The 25,408-nt window shown below is 43.6% G+C and overlaps 1 protein-coding gene across 6 annotated transcripts in view; it reads right to left on the bottom strand.

Moving 5' to 3' along the window:
- The window catches only part of nhsl1b (NHS-like 1b), a 91,502-nt gene that overhangs the window by 30,221 nt on the left and 35,873 nt on the right, over positions 1-25,408 (bottom strand). For 2 of the 6 annotated variants that reach the window (XM_056427759.1, XM_056427765.1), the window contains exon 1: positions 23,353-24,706. The exons of 2 other annotated variants lie outside the window; for them this stretch is intronic. In XM_056427759.1, coding sequence (XP_056283734.1) covers positions 23,353-23,599 — 247 coding nt within the window. In that variant the 5' untranslated portion in view covers positions 23,600-24,706. Of the gene's footprint in view, positions 1-8,604; positions 8,874-15,970; positions 16,165-23,352; positions 24,707-25,408 lie in introns of those variants that run through there. 2 more of the 6 variants (XM_056427764.1, XM_056427761.1) reach the window with 2 other exon arrangements.

Below are 25,408 nucleotides of genomic sequence, written 5' to 3'. Positions count from 1 at the left end.
TTCTTGACCTACATTTCAACACCAGGGTGTGTGTGTACGTGTATGTGTGTGTGTGTGTATGTCATTATCATTCATCCAATTTTATAATTACCTTCACACCCAAAAGGCCATAAATCTGATACAAAAACCAAGTGCCACGCTTGTAGTTGTCCCCTGTATTGGGTGTGTGTGTGTGCGTGTACCGTGTGCGTGTGCCGTATGTTTCCGCAATGCCAGACTTTCAAGCCCCACACACAAAGTATACAACTGGTTGGATTAGAAGTGTGATGTGAATAATCTCCAGGCTGGGATAATGACAGGAATCAATAGGTAGCAGATGGAATATGACTCCTTTCACTTTAACTTTAAGATTCACTGGCATCAATATTTCACTGCACACTTCACTCTAATCAAGAGTGATTTGTAGACAACAGCAGCATGTGGTTAACTTCCAATCACTGAATGGGTGAACAAAAAAAAACTGAAAGCAAAGAAAATACATACTCCTTATTTTATACTGCTGTCCACACAAGTTCATGTGGAGCATGAAACCATGACCCTCGTGCTCAGCGCTCGCTGCTGACGAGAGAGTCTTGTCCGAATTAGACACAGAAGCAGAAACAGACCGAGCTAATTTAGGTTAAGTGCCTCCAGTCGCTCAAGGGCACAAAGCAACAAGCCACCTGGGGCTCGCCGGCACCACGGGGGAGGGAAGCCGAATGTGTGTGTGTGTGTGTGTGTGTGAGAAGTGTGTTAAAGCCATATCAACTACAATGTGTGTATGTGCATTCAGCTACAGTTTCTCCACCACTGGATCTAAATTAACCCCACATCGTTTGACCCACTTCCCACATTGCACCTCACTTCTCATCAGCAACAGCAGTAGGTCAGTTGGGTAGGGGAAGTGAGGGGGTTGCAACATCAAACCATCTAATCAACAATCGGCAACACAACCGATTTACCAAGGACCACAAATCTAGGAAGTGAGCAGGACAATCAGCCTGGAGGCGGGAGCACAATCGGGAGGTTAGATGTGAAGTCGGATGCGAGTTCTGGTGGCTGGCATCGATTACTTTTAATAACCGATGCATTTTCACCGCATGACTGGATGTGGCTGTGTTCACCAGGCCCAGAACATTGATCCAATTTCTATCTCATCTCTGTTAGTTGGTTAATTAGAGGATGTTCTGTACATTCCACATTGCTTTCATAAGGCACGGACCCCGAGTATGAAAATAAACTCCTGATGTATGCCAAAGTATCGCTCTGATGTCATGTGTGATTTTTTAGGGATCCCTAATACCACCACCGACAACACTAAAGTGTGTTTATATCTGTTGATTTCAAACAGCAGAGACAACATAGCAGCAGAAAAAATAATGTTCACTTCTTTCTATTAATCAAGTAAAAATCCACTAATTTTCAACATCTGCGCCATTCACAGGGTTTGCTAAATCTAGCTTTTATTGTACAAGCGAGTCATTACAGATGGATGTCTGAAACCTTTAAAAACCCATAAAGCCCAACGTCATATTATATCATTGTGGCCAGACAGCAGCACCAGCTTTCATGCCACTGCATCATCAATTATGAATGCTATTGACAAGAAGACGAAGAACAATCGTCAACATCATCATCATCATTAGATACTTTATTGATACTGTAACGTAATTCAGAATTGACCGCCTGGAAGAGTTTATACAATAATCCGAGTCTGCTGTAGTTCTCTCCTTTAGGGAGACGTTTATTCACTGATCAAAAGCAAAGTACAAACCACGGGGAGCTCTCCTCAACATGCAAGTCGAGGCCCGAAAACCACACTTCTTCCCAGCACATCAAGATTCCATCTTTTATACCCAGATCTCGTCACAGGTGCATATCCCATCCCTCGTACCCCCGGGTGGGGGCTGTCTGTTGGCCGTGCGCCCCTCTTGGTATGTGTAAATACTGATAACAAGTGTAAATGTTGAATACGGTCAGGCGTGTAGCTGCCCTTGAGCTGCAGACACAATATCTCTGTCTCCTCACAGGCAAAGTGCCGTCTCTTCTGATGCTTTGCCGGAACCTAGACATTACGGTCCCTTCAATAAATCAGATTAATATTCACAATCCCCATTTTTACATAATTCATTATATAACTCAATTTTAATATAAATCTAGAAGAACTGGCTCGATCAGTACAGAGTGGAAATCTCAACATTATAAGTAGAAATAAGTGTAGTGTGATAGTTAGGCCGAGGGAGATTAGAGGTCATGGGCAGCTACAGGAAACTCTTGCTGTGGCTGTGCTGCTCAAACAGGGCTCAGAGCAAAACCGTTATCTCAATGTGTTTTATCATCAGCATTAAGTGAGACACATACATGCTGCAGTAATGCAGTCCGGACAAAGGTAGTGGAACGAGTGTGTTTTAATCCCGGGGTAAAGACTGAGAGGGTTAAATATGTCTCAGGACAGGCTTAGAGCTCATTAGATGATGTGGATCAGTATCATCTTTAAAAACACACACACACACACACTGCCACAATGCGATGGGTGGTTTCAGCTGACTTGTCAAATAGACTCTGGGATGCACACAAGTGTGTGTGTGTGTGTGTGTGTGTGTGTGTGTGTGTGTGTGCACGCACACACTCACACTTGGGTTCCTCCATTGATAATCCTATATTGAGACCTCGTCTGGGAAACAAGCAGGACCCCAAATCCACTTACCTCCCCCCCCGCCCCCCTCCCTCTCTCCTCCTCTTATTTATCAACAACCCCTTCGCCTTCCTCTCCCTCTCTCTTTCCCTCCCCCCTTCTGTCCCATCTGAACAATAATGAAGGGATGGAGGCATTAATAGAGAGAGCAGACCTTTCTTGGATAAAATGAGTGCAACCTCCTAATGGGTCCTAAGGGAAACGGGACTAGCTCCCTGATCAAATACTCCCAAAATGTAAGACCGCCATTATTCCAAATTAAATTCAATGCTACACCCCACATGTGTCTTTTTGGTGTCTGATAGGCAATTAATCCAACTGTAATTTGATAAGCACCGTAATCCAATAACTTTAGTCTCGCACAATGTTTTTATGCGAGTGTGACCTTAAGTCATGTCTATTTTGGTTCCAATTGATGATTCACAGATAATCAACTTTGAAACTAATGACAGGAAGCTCTGCAGTCTCATCCACTGAAGGAGTCCCTCTGCATGTTGGTACGACACCGCCACCTTCTGGTGAAGATTAGCAACAGTTGATGAGTTGGTTTCCCAATGTCATCCAGCATAAACGTTACCTTTGGTTAACAAAAGTGTAGAAAGGGAACTTCTGCTCCAAACAAACTAAATCTGAGTCGACCGGTCATCAGCACGCTCCTCTCAGATTTTACAAGCAAAATAAAATGGCGGTAGCTTCCCTTTTTTTAACATATGTTCTTCTTTTTAGTCTTTAACCATAATCTATGTACACATGTGGAATTAAAACAGAACTTGAAGAAGAGATGTTGCTATGGTGAGGAAAATGTATTAACGAGACAGATTTAAAGAGGACCTCTCTGTCTCTTTATAATCAGCCTCAATGGGGGACATGAGCTTTTCAGAGGCTTGGCTTTGCTTTCTGAGGCTTAATGGAGCCTCCAGCTGATTGGGACATAAAGGGGCCTGTTGCCGAGGAGCAGGCGGGAAGAGGGAGGCTGGTGCTCGGGTCCATGGTGTAGGAGGAGGGGGTCTGTGGTTGATGAGAGCGAGAGGAGTAGTGTCCTGACCAGATTAGATTATTCTTTTGTGGTAATTCGTATATCAACATTTTTAAATGTAATGTCTACATCAGTTGTATACATTTTTGTTCACTCTATTTTGGATTCCCTTTTTTAAATTGTTGATTCAACCATATTAATACTAATTAAAGTACATAGTGCAATGCAAGTGTAAACTACGACTGGAGACACAAATGTAGCAACATTAATAATAATAATATATATAGATATCTTTTTAATTATCAAAAATAAAAATAAGCAACATTGGTAACTGTGCATACACAATGTTGATACATTCATCAATGTGTTGTTTTCTTTTGTTTGGATTAAAGTGTGTAAAATGTCAGAAAATGATGAAAAAACACACTTCCCAGAGCCCGAAGTGATTCCCACTACTTTACGGTACATTACTGGTCCCCAAATAAAGGAAAGCTACCTTTTTATTTCTGAGGTTTGAGTGAGTTTCCTTGGATTGAAGGAGATTGTGCGCTTTGTGGCAAACAAACAGTGGAAGAAATGTAACCATGTGTGCATTCAGAGAGCAGACTGGTCAGCGAGGAACACAAGGCCACGAGTCTCAGAGTCGGACTCAAAGCAGCATGAGGTGGAAAGAGTATGAGCTGTGCTCGAAGTAGACGTAGCCATGGAGCACTTACACACACTTATCCTGCACTAAGGCACAATTAGATTTTCCAATGACTAACAACATGACCACTGTTGAACTGGCTGAAGCTAAAGAAGATGGCAAACGCTGTTGCTGAAGTAAACACAAAGCAGATTAAGACTTAAAATCACCTTTCTTTGAAACTCTTACATCCATTATGTAATTTTCTTCGTGGTGCAGATAGCTTTTAGCTTTACTTGACTTTGTCTTTTATACAGTGGATAAATAATCAGTGTCAGTGTGCATTAAAACATAAGCGGTGTATATTGCTAATGAGGGAGACAGATATGTGTTACTTGACTGCCTGTGTATGTCAGGCATAAATAACAAACAGGAAATGCACACACCAAGAACATTCCTAACCATCAATTATAAACAGTCAACAGATTAACAGACCCTAAACCATAAAGGTGACACTCTACCCTTGTAGTTAGACACAAAAACACCCAGAAACCCCAGAGAGGAGGTGAGCGAAGAGGAAGAGATCTCAGAGCTCTAAAAACTAGCGATGGACCATCTTCATCTTGCTCTCTCAGAATCTGGGTGCCATGTGGTGCACTACACTGACACAACCACCAGGAGGCTCTCTTTGCAAACAGGGCGTGGGCAGCATGGGCGGAACAACACGCTGAAAGTACTACGGTCATGAGAAGATAGGAAGAAACAATCATGAGAAAATAAATGAAAATCTACCCCGAAAGGAAACAGAATCACAATGAACTGTTTCAGTATTACATATTATATATTATCATTCAAAAAAAGGTTTGAAAGCTCCCTCTATGTGCCGTGACACATTTGGTCAATGGAAGGATTCATGTCTCTGTAGATTGCAGTGATTATCTGTCCTAATGTGATAATAAGACCATTAAGTAAAACTCAATTGTTCACATATGAGGCCCTGAGAGTCGCTTCCACCTGATCCCTCCTGAAATAAACGCTGCTCTCCCTGACTCACTCCCCTACTTTCCTTTCCTCCTACATCGCTTCCAGCCTCCCAAAGGAAAACAACAACAGCTGAGTGCAGAAACAGACTATTAATCTGACCAGATGTAATTATATTAAATACATATGCACTTTATCTTAACACACTGTTGCGAATACAGGTGAAACAATTAGTCGATTGACAGGAAATTAACCTGCAACCATTTTGTTCATCATCTTTCAAGAAAATGTGCTTCTGAATTGTAAAGTTTTCCCTCGAGGAGCAGGCAAACAAAAGAAGAGTAAATGACCAAACTCAATTACCTCCCAATATGTGTCAGTGATGACTCCGTTAGCTGTTGGTCACCCGTGATGGAGGAGCACCTGTTTAGCCAATCACTCGCTAGCCATTACCTATTAGGCTTTAAACAAGCGGAGAGGTCTCCATCTGTTAGGCACACGGCTGGCTATTACCCATTGATTACATTTCACCTCCTATATCTCCTAACCAAATAAAATGTCAAAAGACGCATGGCTTGGACTGCAAGCTTCTATATCGAGTGTATAGGAAGAAAACAAACACATCATTCACACAGACTTTATCTCTGAGAGAGGAAGAGAGAGACTGATGGATTGTGGCAGACCGTTGCTTTGAAGGAAAACAGAGCCGAAACCCATTTTACAGTTGAACGACCCCAAGCAACCCCTGACCCCTGATTCCCAAAAGTATGTGTCTGTGTGTGTGTGTGTGTGTGTGTGTGTGTGTGTGTGTGTGTGTGGAATCCCCCGCTTTTTTCCTCTCATTAAGCTGTGTGTCATGCTCTCTCCTCCATTGTTCGGCTGCCTCCAACCAGCTATTGAGGGGGTTTTCATTCACATTCCCGACTAAGTGTGTACTTGTCTTTTCTCATCTGTATTTGAGTGTATATGAGTGTTGTAAGTTTTGAAACTAACAAGTCTCATTGTGCCATTATGAAAACCTAAAAAATCTCTATGCAAGAGGAGATGGTTTTCTACAAAATGTGAGGAAAAAAAAGTCTTATAAACCAGAGTTTGGGTTGAGAATAACTTAAATTAACATCTTACCTTTAATTACTGCATATATTGTTAACGCAGGGCAACTTTAATGAAAGTTTAACCTGCAACGTTGTCAATTGTGGAGCCACCCGCAATGGACTGTGTAGGTATGAATCGGCGTGGAAAGATGAGTGGTTAGTTTTGTGTGAATGAAACAATGAAAAAGAGACAATGACAAAGAACTGAGGCCAAGATTTAACCGCTCCGGGTTCTCAGCGCCACAATTATATTACCCCAACTGATTTTCTGCAGCACTTCCCCACATAAATGCTGGCAGCATTTCATTTGGCCTCATCGAGTTACTCGATAAGCCCTGCCTCCCTCAGGTGCTCTTCCCTTGGGAGCTGTTGGCACTGATTGGTCGATAGCTGAACCTGCCTCCCCAATGAGGGATTATGGGGGATTCGGTGGAACACCTGCTCCACCACTAAAACTGATAGAATAGAAGGGAAGAGGATCAAGAGGAGAAGGTGTTGCCATTTGCTGTAAGAAAATAAAGATCAATGTAAAGAATTGGGGTCAGGTAGGAAACAGGAAGATAAGAGTGTGAAATGTAGGGATGCACAATTAATCAACATTTTTGCCAAATCGCAATATGACCTCGTGCAATTTTGCAGGAGGGAAAGTCTTTGTCAAAATACCATTTAAAATTAAATATTGTCACGCTGCAGAGGACGCACACAAAGGACGTATTAGCAAAAGTCCAATTTGAGCGTGTTTGTGTGTGTGAGGGTCGTCTGTTCAGCGGTGCATGAACACATGCGACTGTGTGGTTGATTCCACCTATAGAGCCCAGACAATACTGTACAACGACTTCTTGAGCCGTCATGGCACGTTAGCCAAAGCAGGCGTGAAGACGGGAGGCACATGTATGTCAGCATGAAGAAAGATATTTAAAAACTGTTATTAGAGTGTATTGGATAGAAACCGACTGATTTTGGGGATGGTATTAAAACAGACGTTACAGAAGTTGAATTATCTCTGCTTTGGCTTTTTCATTAGTTTGACCGCTGGCATAATAAGCACTGTCAAGTACTGTATTGTCATATCCTTGAAGTATTCTTGTAAATAAATAATATGATACATGTGACAGATCCTGTCACATCCATCAGCACTGTTTCTTATCTCCGCAATGGCTCCTTTATAAAGTGGCGGAGGTGAAAGTGGGTCACTTCCATAACACCAGAAGTGTCAGCGGCATCCCCCGTTTACGGTCAGCTCCGTTCCACTTCCACTCCCCTGCAGGCCTGGCCCATCACCTCCAGCTGCTAGCTATTGTGTCTTGTTCCCACCCAGTGGTGTTATGATGTCCTATTGTCCCAAAAGAGAGTGAAGCATGGTCTAGATGCAAGCATGCACACAGGCATCCAGTGATAATGACACACGTGCAAACACAAAGTGTCTGATACATGGAAGTGCTACGTGCATGAGTATATAAATGCATGCTCAAACACATGTCCAAGCACACGTCTAGAAGTGAAAAATCCCTCCTCAAACACAAGGTAACGCAGATTTAAAAGACTGTAACTAGCGCAACAAGGCAGGTCATTAGACGCGAGGGACAGTATTCATGAACGCCTTTCTCTGAGGGTCATCCAGTTCTATCCACCACAGAGTCCAAAAGGTCTCAGAGTTCACAAGGCCACAATCTGTATAGATGCCGCACAAGATAGCAAGCATATCAAGCACGGACACAGACACACATATATGAAGATGCACACTTGAATGCACAGACAGCACAGATCCCTCAGTTACAAGGGGATGGAAATCACCTGATGGGAAGAGACAAAGCCCAGATTGGTCAAAGCTTGTGCCGTCTGTGTTGTGAGTCTCTGGTACTGTGACACATAGCGTATAATGATTGCCCACAAACAGTTCAGGTGACTTAAGATATATTTGAAGCTGGAGCCTGTTTCTCAAACAAGAAAAATACCACAATCATTGCTGGGGCAAAACAGCAATATGCTGCCACGGTAAGTCTGCTAAGTCTTACTAAGAGGCTCACAGAGTCTGCTACCTGCTAGTCCCGCTCAGATGTTGAAGGCAGGAACCCCTATAATCACATTATCTTTGAGTTCAAAGAGGATGAGCCAAATCAGACCAAACTGTCTGGACTTTACAGACTCAATGCAGCTCGAACATCAAACTACACTTAAAACAGTTTGTTCCAACTCTACAACTTCAACGAATAATCTCCACAACATTAAAGACGATCCGCCCGCTAGTCGGTACCTTTGCCATCCTGGAAGGTTCCTGTTTTCCCCGGTGTGCCTTTGATGATTGCTCCAAGCAGCGGTTTGGGTGTCCAGAGAGAATCCGGCCTCTGATGGACCCTTGACATGGAAAGCAGACGTTTGCACAGGGAGTCCTCTGGCCGGGCGGGCCTCGGGCCTGAGCAGGTCTGGGTCTGGAGGCTGTTCCCCATCTTGTTGGTGGACAGGAAGGAGCACAGAGTTTGTTTCCCCCCAGGAGGGTCCTCATAGCAGGCCCCGTGCCAGCAGTTGACCACCGGCTTCGAGGAGAGGCAATGCACGTGTGTGATCATCCCCTGCTAAGACCAACCAACCCCCCCCGCCCCCCTCCCCCCAATGCCCAACCTCCCCTGCACTATCCAGGACCAAAGACCCCCAACTCCTCCTCTTCTTCTTCTTGCACGACCCAATCTCTCTCTGAACAAGCACTCGAGGTGCTGGGACGGAGGGGCGACTGTGGAACACCTCCCTCTTGTCCAAAACCCACAATAGGCCTCCCCCTGTCTTTCTGGAATGAAAGAACGGGGGTTTGGAGGTTTTTGCAACCCACAGGGGATTCTATCCCCTCTCCGTCCCCTCCTACTGTTTTTGTCCTTCCTCTCCCTCTTTCAGGGGATCCTATTGACTTGCATTGATTTGCCTGACAAAGGAAGGATGTGCACAGTGTTAGATTACAAGATTTACCTCCAGAAAAAATATTCCACAGAACTATGGCACCATATTCCACAGAACTATGGCACCATACTGCTATCAAAATTCCTGCATAACTATCAGTCCGACGTCTGGCAGACAACCCGGGCACTTGAAAAAACAGGATTTCTGCCCCCCCAAAGACGACCACAATAACTTTTTTTTTAAATACTCCAAAGATGCAAAAACAAGGTTTTAAAAAAGGACAGTACCTAATTGGAGATACCTGTGGTTAAAGTATGCTTTTCTTCCAAATGCTGTCCTTGACCCAAAAGCATCACTAAAAATTGTGCAAAAGAAGATCCACAAAAAAAAAGAAACCAGTTGATGAACATATAAAAACGCTTTGTTGGTTAAATATCTTCTAACAGAGTATTCAAGACAAGTTTGCCGTTGTTATGAGGATCCTCCTTCCTCTTTCTCCATCCATCTGAGAGAAAAACACCAGCAATGCTCTGTGGCGTCCACATGGCCTCACCTCTTCTCTCAGCTCCTCCTCCCTCTTCTCTCTGCTCCTCAGCGGTGCTGTTCTAATCTGTAAAACCAGATTATCCAGCCTCCAGTCCTAGCCTCTGATTGTGACACACACACACACACACACACACACAATCACACAGATGGACACCAGGCTGAAGATAATTAACATCACTTCCAGTGCTCAAATGTGTAGAAGTTCCAGAAGACTTGGTGCGATATGCGTCAGCCGGTTAACTCAGATGACGCAAACTCAGACGTGAAGAAAGCTGCGTGTGGCGAAAATATCGACCTACTGCCTCAGGTTCACCCTCGCCTGACCAGATAAAAATATACACAATCTAATTACTTCCAGTGAATGTGCTTTGGTGAGTATAATTGGAGCTGAAACTAATGGAGGATCACAGTGTGAGGCACAGGTGGAACAAGAGCAGCAAAGAAAGAGACACACACACACACGTTGTGAGAGTAGTCACGAGTGGTAAAAACTTCAGCTGCCGGGTGAGGGCGTGTGCGTATGATCCTGAATCAGCTTGGCTGTGAGCCGCAAAGATTACTGATATGATCAGATTAATCGGCTGAAGACCAGCAGAACTGGACAAAAGTGAAGATTACTACAGCGCTGGCCCATTAAACCACCAGACAGATATGCAGACATTAAGAGAAACAAGTATTGAAAAAGAAAAGAGATGAATTACAAGATTGCATCTATGACGAGTGAATGTCTCCCTCTGGTGGCGGCAAACGGTTTGGCCGAACAACACAGACACACAACAATCTCTGGGTCCAGCTTCGCCAATGGGAGGATTTGTAAACATTGTAAACTAGGAGAGGAAATCATTTCTCAATAATGAAAATAACAGTTAGCTGTAGCCCTCTTGCAACTTTGGGGTAATAGGGAGAGCATGTGTGTGTTTGTGCGGTCAAAGCCTCAGCAGATAGCCACAGGCTGAAACAGCCATTAACGATGGTTATCATTTCCACAGCATGAAAAGTCAGCCAACACACGAGCTGATTACTAAACCACTGTACACACACACACACACACACACAGACACACACAATTGGGTGGACATACAGTATATAGCCCCAGGGGCGAGCCAAGAGATTCAGATTGCGGCCTAAATTGCATTTAACCCTCTTGATGCCCCAAATCTACAAACACAGACGCAATGGGTCATACAGTTCACACGGAGAACAACACCAGGAGGTGTGTAGAGATCTATACCTGCACACGGCGGCACAGCATCAGCTTGTTTACGCTGACACACAGACAAAGATACATAATTGGCTTTCTAAAACCAGGTAGTGACGGTCGTGTGTGAAGACGATGTCATATGTGAATGTTCAGGTCTTACCCAGAACCAGCATCTCACAGCCCACTGGATATTATTAGTCAGGAGATATGTATGTGTGTGTGTGTGTGTGTGTGTGTGTGTTGTATTGTGAGTCAGGGTAGCCAAAACGGAAGGCTTTGGTGACAGGACAATAGTAACCATGGAGACGCATATGTCTGAATGGAGTGAGAGGAGCACCTGCACGCTGAGTTAGTCCTCTATCTGGGGAAGTCATCCACTCATCCACAGGGGGTCGGCCATTGTCTTTTGAAACTTCGACCCACAACACAAAACAGTGCTGTCCCTAAAAAGCAGCTCAACGCCTCCTAAGAAACTCTGTGTGGAGCTGAAATACAGTCAGCCCCCCTCACCGACTCCAACAACTTTCCCCAAAAAGCCATTGTCTTGTAAATGCTTTTCAGAAGACAAAAGGTCCACTGAAGTCCTGCCAGTCCATTCACAGGTGATTGGAACTTCACCGTCTATTGTTTCCAAACAAAGACCAGGAATCTCGTTGTCTTTTTGGAGAGTTTAACTTGTTTACGGGGTCAACATCTCATCCAGAGTTTCTTCTTAAAGTCCCAAGCCAATTAAAAAGTTTGCATTCATTTACGAATGAAAAAATGTCCGATCGTGATCTAATTTCCAAGGCTATTAAACATTCGTTTAAAATGTGGTTGCAAGTAATACTTCAATGCGAGGATTACGCACTTAAGATAGACTTATATGTTAAATTAGCAAACATATTAATACCTCAAGATGAATACAAGTATTGTGAGGTAAATTACGCAAAACGACCTGTCTAGTTTTTACCGATGTCGTTGTATTTATCTAATTTAAAGTGGCGTTAGAATCAAACTACGCCACTTATTCTGCTGACTGCATTTCAACACCTTCCTCCTGTCCTCCCAGCTCCTCTCTTCCCCTTCACTGGAGATAAGCAGCCTGCCACATTGAGTGTGAGAACGTCCATCAACACCACTACCCACAAGGCCAGAGGGCAGGTAGTGGGTCAACCTCGAGTCAAAGGGTCACAGCCACTCCAGACACGCAGCACAGGTGCATTGGTTATAGAGACTGAAGGACGTTTAATTGGGTTGCTAAAAACAGGTTGTTTGCAACTTTGTTATGCAACATTTTTAAAAATCTGAATTAGATAGAAATGTTAGTGAGTTATCAAGTTGCATAAGATCATTAATTCACTGCCAATCACGCAAAAACCTGCACGTTTACTTTGTTGAAGCGGAAAATGTCGACCGGAAGCACATTTACTTTCAAGACTAAATAATGCCATCACTGATGAGGGATATGCCAGTCTGGAATTATTTAAATATTCCTGCTTTAATAACAGAGATTAATATTTCAGATAAAAACCTCAAACACACATGTTTGTCCATAACTGTGCTTCACTGTCCAAAGTCGTGTTTGATCTGATGTGTAGCTGCCATATAGGTGGTGAGAATCCAAAGTGAAATGTCACCATGGATTTGAGGATAAATATAGGTTTACACATATAGCCATATGGGTCACTGCCCTGTGGGCTGAATCCAACACTGCTGCCCCAGAGAGAGGAAACACACCGAGCTCCTGCTGCCTTCCCAAGGGTGATTGGAGGTCTCTTTCGCACACGCACACACACACACACACACACACACACACACACACACACACACACACACACACACACACACACACATTCCGGAATTCAATCACACACATGTGCAGATCACATATAGATCCTCGCAAACATCTGTAAATAATCTGTATTCAATCAAAGATCAAATATAGATCCTGTAAATTAGACACTTTGAATCACACACACACACACACACACACATACACACGCATACAAAGTTGGCTGTCACTTCTCCCACTTACAATGACAAACATCTCCAGCAGCAGATTATATCAGCTGTCACTAGTTAACCCCGTTAATTCTGTAACAGCTATAATAAAACTGTTGCCTTGATCTCTTCTCTCTCTCAGGTCTCATTATTTATAACTATAGTTAGTTACAAATGTTGAAAGCTCAGCCTTATTAGATCCGATAACAGATTTAAAGTTGGCTGATGAGCCATTTCACTGAGTTCTCGGGCGGCAAACAATTCATATATAAATGATCGATTAACCTGATTAATTTGATCTACTCTGATTTATCGCGTCATTAAAAAAGAAACAGAAAATACTCAAAGTGGTGTAAATATCTACTGTACATCGTGACCTAAATGGCAGATTATAAATGTTTCATTGGTTACAAACAAATGAAGAATAAGACTAAGACATTAAATAAGCCTTAGAATACTTCACATTATGACGTAAATACACCAACCCTATTCAAACTGGACGATGTGCACACTTCATCAAGTAAACATCTGTGCATGGCTGGGTCAGCACATCTGCATGTCCCTCTTCAACCGAGGTCCGCAACAAAAACATCTGAACACGCGACGATGCTCCCGCTTCCGATTGAACTGTCATCGCAAGTTGAGAACAAACCATGACACACGAGAACAAGTTCCACCGAGCCAAAGACATGTTCTTCCAGATTGGACATGGCCCGAGCTCGCAAACAGGAGGTCGGATGAATCCTCTGGAATATGGTTTTTTTGACGGGCTTACGTTCACTAACACGGACAGAAATGTTGCCGTTCTTTAACCGTCGGACTGAAGGAAACCTCCAATTACAGTGGCAATGAGGTTTCCAAAATCACTCCAACTAATCCCTCCTCGGTGTCATCTAATGTCTCCTTTCTGGGCGAACATATTCTCCTCGGTGGAGCTCAAGTGCAGAAATAACTTATGTAACATACCAAAAGCCACACCAAGTGGTCTGGCCTGCAAGCAAAGAGCTTCCACTCAAATGCAAGGCTGTACAGCGGTAGAACGGGGTGGGGGGAGTAAGCGTGTGGTCAAAACAGATGAGAATCCACTCGGGCTACAGCTGGTTGTGGAGGAACATCAACCAAAAATGTGTCACATCTGCCCAAGAGTTGGCAAACTCTACTGAGAGGACTTGTTTAAATCATAAACATAAGCAGACATTCTGCAACTGGCAACCAATGCAGAGTAATCTACTGGTCGGATCAGCGTTTAATGGAATACACAGTATGTGGGTCAGCTCTTCATATCTTTTGAAACCCAAACGACGAGTGGTAGAAGAAATGTCAATAACCATATCTGAACGTTTAATGTCTTCAGGAACATAACTCCCGGCTACCAAACAACTGGTCGGTTGGTCAGAACTGAGCACACAAAGTCAAACCAGCAAATATCGCACAACAACGTGCAAATGACTTCATCTAACACACGTTTTCTCTCCAACACAACTCCCACATATGTTTCTGACCAGTCACATAGTACGGAAACAGTTTCACTGCCAACATAAACTACTCGACCAGCTGATGGACTGGTATCATCGCCACAAACTGTTTACAGTACCTCATCTCTGGAAGACATACATCTTCAAGATAAGAGAAAATACCAAGGTTTCAGAAGAGGGATGATCCCCTCAAATATGAGATCCGGACAGTTTGGACTGTGAAGACGCAGCTGAGGACCATGTTCTCTTCATTTGACTGCATCTGCAATCTGGGGTTCCCACATATTGTTTTACTTAGCAATTCCCAATCGTATGTTATTTCCTGCATTTGAAGATCTGGTTTTGTACAATACAATGGAGGCTCATTGTTGCTGGGAAAGAAGTCAAGAGCCAACTCGACCAAATTACTCTATAAAAAGCTATTCTTCATTATTAAACACGCAGAATGACGGCGGATCAACAACTTTACAGGAATCATCAACATTGTTGCTTTCCAAGTATTTCCCACAACTTGTGTGCGATTTACAAACTTTTCATGTACATTTTCTTCCCATTGCATGATATTCAAAACCACGGGGAGGAAGTTTGAGTTTATTTGACATCGGTGATAAAGATTCCAACATGATGTTGCTACATCTGCTCTTCGACATGGATTTCCCAACGAAGGAGGCCAGAAGCTAATCTCTTGATGCCAGAACCAGAGCGGCTGTTTTCCTTCAAGTCAACAGCATCACACCATCGACTGGACAACTTCATGCCTCCATCCTTAACACGCAGTTCATGGTGAAGTCACTGTGTGTGTGTGTGTGTTGTGTAAAACAAAAAGGGAAGAGCTTGAGTCATTACAGAGTCATACATAGAATGCGTACCCTGTAATATAACCAAGCAATGGATCACAGTAAGAATAGAGAAAAATGCATCGTGATGCTGCCAGTAAAAGAGAAACCAGATTCCTCCTTATCTCACTTCTACTGGTCAGTCGAGTAATAGCCAGCACATGGCCGCACTCTGCAGGACAGCAGCCCGGCAACTGCTGCTTTGCCAGCTGTCACCGTAGACAACACACACTCAAGACACACAAACACACACTCCGCTCCGTTAAAACACGATCCACGGGAAAGCGGATTCGTAGACTTGTGTGTCGAAGTTTTTAGAAGTAGAATGTATCGGTGCTACCTCCTTAGAAGTCGAGAGTGAGTCTAAGAGTAATTTAAAAAAGCAAAATGGACAGAAAAAGAAGAGAATTAGGATTAGTCGGTGAACCTGAACGATTCAGAGACAGGAAGAAAAGAACAAAGGGAGAAATGATTAAAGTGAGAGAAAGAGGGTTTCCCTCACTAAAGAAAAACACATGAGGAAGGATATTGTGTTGGAGGAAGCCGCTGTGACAGATTACTTTCCACACGGAGGAGCGAGATGGTGCACAACTTTTCTTTGTCCCAGAAAGTCTGCGGGAAAAGTCCCACACACACACACACACTGGGTTGATGCAAACACATGCATGTAATGTACACACACACACTTACCTTTCACACAGAACATGACGCCTCACTTATATCCCCATTTATCCACGAGAAAGAAGTACCGGGTTCTTTCCTCCTTTCCTCTCCACTCCTTCTAACTTTACACCGCTCGGTCAAAATCGTTCACACACAGACGCACAGATCCTGACACATGCACTCCTCTTTCCTCTCTCCTGGTGCCTCTCTCGCCATCTCCCTCCCTCTCCCCTCACACACACGCACACGCTCTGAGTGGCAGCTAGCCAGCTTCTGCACCGCAGGAAACTGCTTCCCGACCCCCTCTCTCTGCTCCCCTCCCTCTCTTCTCTCCCTGAATCTGTGAGCGTCTGTACCACGCTGACACCCGCCCCTCTCCACCCCATCAGTGTTAAGAAGTCCGGCCTTGATCTAAATCTCCTAAAGCTGCTGTCCACCCAGGATCGGTGTCCTTCATGCAGATACAAAACGTAACAAGAGATACACAATTTAAAAAATAAAATCTAGTATTTACATTTATTTAGATAAGATGCATGCTCTTATTAGGGCAGCCAAAACAAAAACACACAGACAAAAAGCATCGTTGAGGATTGTGATTGTAGAGAATCTGGCCAGTCAGCAGTTCGGAGAGAGGCAGGGGCCCCGCCCCCCTGGCTTGAGGCGGACCCATTGTGCGCTGATCAAATATAATCGCTTTAATCCCCCACAATTCAACTGTTTGTTATCAGGAGCGGCTACGCACTCTGTGCATCTCAAACCCTTCGTGCTGGCCGCTCTGAATGACCAGCAGCGAAACAAGGGATTAGACGGAAACACTCACAGACTTTGGAAACACTATCAAATGGAAATACCATTAGTGTTGGGCTGTTACGTTGCTTCTTCGGAAGCTGTTAAATCACATACACTTTGAAAGGCGTACAATGCCCTTACAATACAATAAAAATGACATTTCATAGGAAAGGAACAGAGGACACAAATAAGACAGAAGAGATTTTAAGAAAGCAACAAAGTACAAATGGAAAGTTCTGTTGAAAAGGTAGAAAGCATTTTGTGGCAAAAAGTGTCTTTAGATGGAGCCTGCTCTGAAAACAATGACGATAAAGGATCAATGTGTCAACATAAAGTGTGGCTTCCTTCAGATAGCTGAATACAAAATGTCATTGATTTCCATTGAGGCTCTGTGAGAATACAGTGATTACGTAAAAGGTTGGTGAAGCCTAAAACAGTCAAATCCACTTAATTCAACAAGTTATAATGCATCAATAAACTGAGCTGGGTAACAGGTAATCAGACTATTAATCAGACTCAGTCTCCACTGACTGGACTGAACAGCACATCTTTAAAACACTAATCAAGCTCAACCTGCCAGAGCACCTGGTGACGTTCTCCGATGTAAAAGTCAGGAACCCTGGTATTTGCATTCACTTCCGTTCTGAAGACCAACATCTCTCCTGTATTACAGACACCCGCGTAACTATGCCGACATGCCAAAGATACTGTGTGCAGTACTTTATAAATTGTCTCATGGGCTTTATGCTCTATTCATTGTGGCGTCATCATGTTCACAACACTATAACCTCCGTGTACAATGATCAGAGAGAGTATATGAATTGTGACAATTAACGCAATGTGTTTTATCATAAAGCATTATAAAGGCCGACAGTGACATTTAAACTACTCTACACACTATACTGTATTATATTCCTTTCTAAATTTATTTAGTGTGTATGATGACGTGACATAGGTTTCTACATCAGGTGTGTCGATCAGACACTGAAACATACTACACTGCTTGGTTTGGCAAGCGGCTATTTTTGGGAGGGTATGGCATGTAAAGTGTGCATAGAGGTTCCAGAAAAGGTAATACAAGTAACAGTGATATAATTACAACGGAGCAATGTGACAGCAGTACAAAAAAAAGCTGTGAAAATGTGTACTCTCGTGCCTGTGTGTGCATTAAGGACGCCCTAATATGGCTTGCATGTTATGACACGTCTGCCAGGACCAGATGGCACCAATTACAGGCTGATTGGTGTGTGTGTGTGTGTGTGTCTATGTGTGTGTTTGTGCGTGTTCGTGAGAAAGATTGTGTGAGTAACATGAAGCCCCTCTCTAAGGGTGAGTATATGAAATGAAAATACCACAAAAATAAAACCCTGGTAATAATCAACAATTAAACACACACACAATTCCCTAAATGGACTCCCCTAACAAGACAATAAAACCTGGCTTCATCAAACTTCCACCTTAATTGGATGCTGCTTTGCCCAAAATACCGTTACCACAAGACCCTCGACCGTGCAGTAGCACTTGCGGTCGGCCTAATCACCGCTCTCACGTAGCTCGAGTGGGGAAAGCAGAGAGGTGGAATGTCTGCCCGACTCTCAACCGACCATGTTCAGAGCAATGTCATTTATCAGATATATAAAGACCAGGGCCAGCTAGTGAACTAAAATAAAGTTACGAAATATTGCAAAAAATGTTCTACACTTGGCGGTGGTGAACATTTTTGTGTTTAGATTAACAGCAAAATGTGACAAAATGCAATGGAAAGAAACGGAACAAAATAATTATGGAGCCATGAAGTATGTGAAATTGTGGCAGATCACAATAACAGATTGTCAGAGTTTTACTTCTTTTAGTTACATCATTTAGTTTCGCCCTCTACTTTTCAATGGTTTAATGGCACCAACTGGAGAATTCGCAGCACCAATTATTAATCTCAATGCACCCAACTTCTAATATTCCTGCAACAGGGGAGTTTTTCCTGATCCAACGTGAGGTCCCGGGAAAGGTTGCACAGATTGTAAAGCCCCCTGAGGCACATTTGTAATTTGTGATTCTGGGCGATACAAAATAAACTGAATTGAACAGTAGTAGATGAACTTTTTTTACTGACATCAATATGACAATATGATCACATTATAATTTAAGCATAGTAAGAAAGTATTAAAAGATTCTACATATACAGTATTCGTCTATCAGTTATTATCAGTTATCTATCTTTATATATATTTTATTATTATAAATGTTCATGTCTGTGTATTATTTTGGTTTAAAATATATATATATATATTTTGAAAATAGTGTATACTTTATCATTTCAATTGCTTTCCTTTTGTTCAAGCTGTACATTTTATTCGGGATTTTTTTCCCGCACCCTGTGCTGCCTGACAACAGGTCTCTGGTTAAATGCCAGTCTTGCACTGTCACAGAATATAAAGACTGCATTCAGAGGCATTCCAACTGACCATTGTTGTCATTCTCCAAAATACAGTCTTTGTCTACGAAGAGAACACCGTCATTAGGGCCGGATCCTGTCAAAGGCCCCGTATCAGACAATATCTTATCTTAATCATCTGTCAGTAACATCTTCTCTCATATCATATCACATGTGTTTGCTGCACAAACGCATGCTGTTACTGCCTGCTGAGAGCTTTGCGTCAGTGAGTGTAAGATGAAACAATAACCAACGCAGATACAAATTCTCGGCTTGTCGTACCAAACGTAACTTTCAGTCGCAAAGACAGAAAGACACGCACTGAGAAGGAACCTGGAGTTGGAAAAATCTGACCCAACCAGGCCAATCGGTTAAAACAGATGTTCAGAAGGAAAGACGCCATCTGAGAGAAAGACATGATTGGGTTTGGACTAAAGGTGACATCATCACAGCTCCTGTACATTTCAGTTATAATCCCTGACTTCTGGATTGTGTTGGGACAACATGAGTGCATCCTATCAACATAAGCCTTAAAGCCCCTTTTATACTGAAATCATGATCACAAATCATCATCATTATCATCTTCTACCTTCCCTGCTCATCACTGAGCAATGGCATTTATGGAATGTATCCAATAATACAGAAGGTAATAGGATACATACAATAGGATACAAAAATGGCGGGCGATGCAAGTCAGAGATTTGGTTTTTAGTGGGAAATACACGTTAATGCGATTTAATACAGGCTAAAACTCGACCGACGCGCGGCAGGCTTTGGAGAAGTTGTCAGCACATGTGTCTGATCTGGGATCTGCTAAAAGAGACCTAAAAGGGAGGTTATGCGACTCAGTAACAAAAAGGTGCGACTTACCTGAAAATCACCAAATCCATGTCAGCACATATGAGAGAAAGACAGAAAGAAACCGTTAAAAGGGTACTACTTTAAACATAACTTTCCTTTAAGATGTGTGTGTGCATGTATTTTGTGCATAAACATATATGTTGTATGTACAGCAGCAGTCTGTATCCACTCTGGGCTGTGGGCCACTTCACCAGATTTCCATGTCGGTCTTTTAATGAGGCCTTCCTGGTTTATACATCACATCGCCCCCTACAGAGAATTATCATCTGCTAATCTGGATTTACACATGGAGTACATAATCATGATGAGCGTGTATCTCTCTTTGCGTATGTGTGTGTGTGTTTGTGTATGTGTGTGTGTGCAATGTAGGTAGAAATTCCCTCAATTTCAATATGCATCTCACACAGTTAAATATGTCCCAAAAGACCTTTTGGTAAAGTCTAAATCCATAAACAATGAGACCCAATTCTGGTTCTGGCCGCTGGTGTGGTAAATATCTCGGTGAATATGTGTAAATGAAGCCACGGTAACATACTTTCTTGTTTGCACGGTGCTCCTACTTGCCAACAACGGATATTTTATAGTATAATAAATTAAAAACAGAGTCATCAAGTTCATTTCATATGGAGACTTTGTGTGCACAACACAGACAGAGCATACGGCGCATGAGCAGTGAAGTAATCATGTCAAGCTCAGATCCTCTGCTGCCAGACAGGGACTCAGAGAGGCTGAGAGGCCTCGGCAGGCTGGCCGGGGGCCGACGAACCGACCCCTTTCTGAACGTGGCCTTCCAGAACGAGCATCACGCCTGCCCGCTGAACAGACTCAGACATGCAGCAACGTAGGGGAGATCAATGGGTTTAATTGAGGAGATTGATCCGGTCAGTGTGTGTGGCAAGGCAAGGAAGAGGAAGAGGAGACAGTGAATTAAAATTGGCAATGGAGGAGGCAGAAGGGAAACATCTGATAACACAATCACCTCTTTCTATGCGTTACCAAACTGTTGCCACCAGTAGAGCTTCTTCTAATGAAATGGTATCTTACTTCAAAGCTCTCTCAGATGCAGTTTTCAATGCTGTTCATCAGTGGAAGTATTTTATTATTTCTTATTAGCATGGTTTGGATTTCTTTTGCAACCTAACTGCACCAATAATTGAGAATGAAAATTAGTTTGTATTATACATCATTAGTATATAGTATGGAATTGGGTGTGACATAGATATACTCTTCACCTGCAGTATATTCTAAAGATATGTAGTACATCTTTAATTCCCTGAGTGATTCTGTGCTGGTGAAAAGAGTTTCATGATTCTTCTCAGGCTAAATGAGAAATGTACCAGCCGGCTCTCCAACACATGATTGGTCCAGAGCTGTCCCAATAGGAAAGTCAAACTGAACCACACCAGGAAGCACTCGCTCGTAAACACGCTTCCTTGGCAAACCTTGGCAAAACACCCAACCAGTCAAGCTGGAGTCTGCGTCAAAATTGCAGGTTTTGGAGCCACAGTCACTCATTTCAGGGCTATATTTACACACAGGCAAAGTGCACGGCTGTCATGTGTATTAAAAAGGGTCCTGGCAGTCGTGTGGAAGCAAGATCCAGATGTTATAAATACTTTAGGTTCCATCTAGAGGGGTATTCTTATGAGATGTTTCCTCTGTGTGGTGTACATGTGTCTGAGCATGGGTAGAATAGTATTATATTGACCTGTCTCTGACACCATCTCTGGCCTAGAATTAGCTTTAAATAGATTTTTTAAAAACTGTACATGAGACAGCGAGAGAGAGAGAGAGAGAGAGAGAGAGAGAGAGAGAGAAAGAAAGAAAGAAAGAAAGAAAAAGAAAAAAAGAGGGTGTGTGAGGGAGCCAGAAAGCTCAGTCTCTGAAAAACAAATCCACGAGTGCATTCTCTTCGTCCACAAGCCGAGCTGTCGGCCAGCAAAAAACAATAAACATGATTGCCAATGAAGGACGCAAACATTAACAAGATGGATGCATTACAAATAAGGCAGGATGATTCTTTAAGCTTCATGTTATTATTCTGATCATTATATGAATGTAAAAAAATATCTCAACCCATCTGTAGCTCTGAAACAAAGAGAATAAACATTCCAAAACTGTATTTGCAGCTTGACTTTGAGAGAACTTTTAGGACTTCAAACTATTCCAACCATGTGCGGCCACGAGCTGTTTTAGAAAGTTGCCGGTTCAGAGGTGTTAAGAGTAACAAGCGAGAATTGCGACGTGCCATAAACGACGACAGCCACAGGCTTCTTATGCAACTGTGCATATGAACCTGGACACAAGGAAACATGTTGGGGAGCACATTCTGTACCAAAAGCAAAGCCAACGGCCGCTGTGCATTGTGACCTTTTGGATGTTTTTGTATTCAAAACCTGCGTTCAAATTGGATTAACAATGAATTAGCAAAAAACAGTTTGCAAGTGATTATGAAAGGAGTATGTTGTAGAATGTTTTTATATTTTTTATTATTATTCTGGGTATTAAGAATTGTGGAGTTTTACTGTATCGTGACAAATGATTATGAATGTTAAACCAGTCCTCACTGAAGCAGACCCGTCACTGCAGCTGGAGACCACGAGTGTGTGGATCAGAGTGAATGAAACGAGACATGAGACTGGAGCGCAGCATCGGTGTCTTTTTCCGTTATTAGGTTCGGCTAAAGTTACAACCATTGTCCCCAAAGCCTTCCTGATACCACCGACCAAATACACACACACACACACACACACACATGCATGTACACTCATCACTAATGAAATGATTATTAAATAATGAGCCTTATCAGCAAAAACAGTATCCCTGAGTGACTGAGATGTTTAAATAGCATTCTTACCTCAGTCTAGATGTAAACTGTGAATGTCATTGAAGAAACCTATTAAGCATCAACACTTGGTCCAAGTGATACGCTATGCAAGCCTCCACACACACACACACACACACACTGCGCTCTCATCGCCATCAGCCCGTGACGTCCCCTGCTTCCGGGCCTGACACATCATTGTTTACCTATCGCGCACACAAAGTGCCCTTTGACCCCCTAACAGTCCCACTGATTGCGGACACCTCCGGCACGCTCCCTATAGCAACCAGGAAGTGCCGGGGACGTGGAGGCGGACAACAAGTGGCCATGAAAAGACAGTGACCCACTTGTTGCTTCGCTTGTGCATGTAAACAAGTCATTCGCTGGCTTCCGGGCTGAGCGCAGGAACACAAATCCATTCAAATGGCCTGCGGAGGATGTACAACACCAGCGAATCACCGCGCAGTGACGCAGCTCGTCTTTGCGTTGCTTTGCTCCTCTCACCTCTTTTGTGTTGAGGCTGGTACACCCAGTTGTCATCGTCGTCCTCCTCGGCTCTGCCCGCCGCATTAAGGTGAGTGTGCGAGTGCGAGTGCGGCTGACGGTGGTGGGCGGCGTGGAGGTCATTCTGGCTGTGGAAGATGCGTCTGCTCTGGCGGGAGAGGGTGGACACGCTCAGCCAGCTGAGAGCGCGGGACAGACCGGCCGGTTTCTCCTTACGAAAGGAAGCGGACCTCCTTTCCCCCCTCATCCTGATCCCGGAAAGGCTAGTCTAAGATGTGAAGATGTATGCCTTGAAAAGCAAACATTTAAATCGAGAAAAATGTATCCTGAGAGGTAGATCCTTAAAGTCCAGATCAAGAGATTCCATACATTTCTGAATAAAGCATCCAGGTCTGCACACATGTTAAAATGCTTTAAACTATTCCGATTCCATATTAAGTATTAAATTAGTTCCAGGAGGAAGTTCAGCTGTAACCCAGTTTTCCTTGACTTTGGTTGCACAGTTCCACATCCTGACTCTGAGCCGGAGAATCTCAACTTCCAACCTCTTTCTCCTTCAATTAATCTCTGCGTCACGAGCCAAAATTAAATGGTCTCTTTTCCTTTCTTCTCTCTCGTCCTCCGTGTTTGAAGACTCCGGGCGTGATTCCCAAATCCAAAAAGTGGTAATTAGGCAATCCAGCAATCTGGAAAGTCACCGCCCCTCTGCGGCACACACTCGGATACACACACTCGCATGTGCACACTCACTGTTGGCTGTAGTATTCCTTGGTGGTGCATAAGAGGGCGGAGGCAGGTTTCCAGAAGAAATGAAGATACGTTTCATTCTCAGCGAGTCAGCGGGTTGTTGTTTACAACCATGCGTGCTCTTGAGTGTTGTTATCTCCAGTTGTTGGCGCACACACCAGCTGACGTGCACCGTCTCAGCGCCAAAACAGACCAAGAGGTGAGGAGGTGTCAGTGTCCCCGGGTCTATTCCCAGCCTGATGAAGTTACAGGCACATTCACACACCCCCGCCACGAGTTCCAAACAGGTATCCTCTATTATGTATGGATGTGTGTGTGAGTGTGTGCGTGTGTGTAGATGCCAGGGGGCAAAGATGACGCCGCCTTTCTCCGTTTTCTAAATCATTCCAACTGCTTGTCAACACTTGTTTTTCCTCCCTCTCCCGTCTGACTAAATTCGCTGGTAAGTCGCCGTCGTCGTCGTCACCATCGACTGAGGAAGAAGCATGCCAGGTACGTCGATGTTATGAAAGAAGTCCAGGTGTCGACCGCCCTCTGGGTCTAAATGTCCTGCCAGCTGATCAGCACAAGCGGGGGGGAAAACAAACAGGTAGACCACACCTGCTGAACACACACACACGCTCACACACACAAATACAGCGTGGTGCACAGACCGTCTGATAGGGAGTTCGTGCTGGCGAGGATTCCCTGAACTCCGGTCTGGGTCAGTGTGCGACTGACGAGGAGAAATGACTGAGCTGTGACTATAGGGTTAGGATTACACCCAACCCCAGGAGCCACGGTGCTGAAATACGAGTCAGCCCGGCCCTTCTTCCCTTCCTCCCGCCTCTTTCTCTCTGTTTCCTACAATCCCTGATCTCTGCCCCTCCCATCCATTCGTTTGCAGGCATGGCAACGACTCCTCCCTTCTTCCTTCCCTCCCTCACACCTTTCCCCTCCCCCCTTGTCCTTACGTTTACTTTCCTCGATATCCTAGTGTCTCTAGCCCCTCAGGTGCGTCCTCCTCTGAGAAAACTGCAGAGCTGCATCTAGAAGACTGTTTGAATTAAATGAATGACGAGAACAGCCACGGAGGATGAGAGTATATTAAAATGTGTGTTCAAACTTTTTAAAGACACTTCTCTAGCAATAGCTGGAAGCTCACAATCTGCCTGAGGGGCTGGAAGCAACTGGTTGAACTGCAAATTTAGACAACAACCACGACCTAACGAGAAGATGGAAACTCCAACCCGACATGGATGCATCAGTCAGACACTTCACACTAAAGTGGTTCTTCTTTTTTAAAAGACCTATGGGAAATAAGCCCATG

The sequence above is a fragment of the Pseudoliparis swirei genome, chromosome 12, assembly GCF_029220125.1.
Source record: "Pseudoliparis swirei isolate HS2019 ecotype Mariana Trench chromosome 12, NWPU_hadal_v1, whole genome shotgun sequence".
NCBI classification, from domain to species: domain Eukaryota; kingdom Metazoa; phylum Chordata; class Actinopteri; order Perciformes; family Liparidae; genus Pseudoliparis; species Pseudoliparis swirei.
The sequence above is the reverse complement of the archived record's forward strand: the minus strand, read 5'-3'. Positions and strand labels throughout refer to the sequence as shown.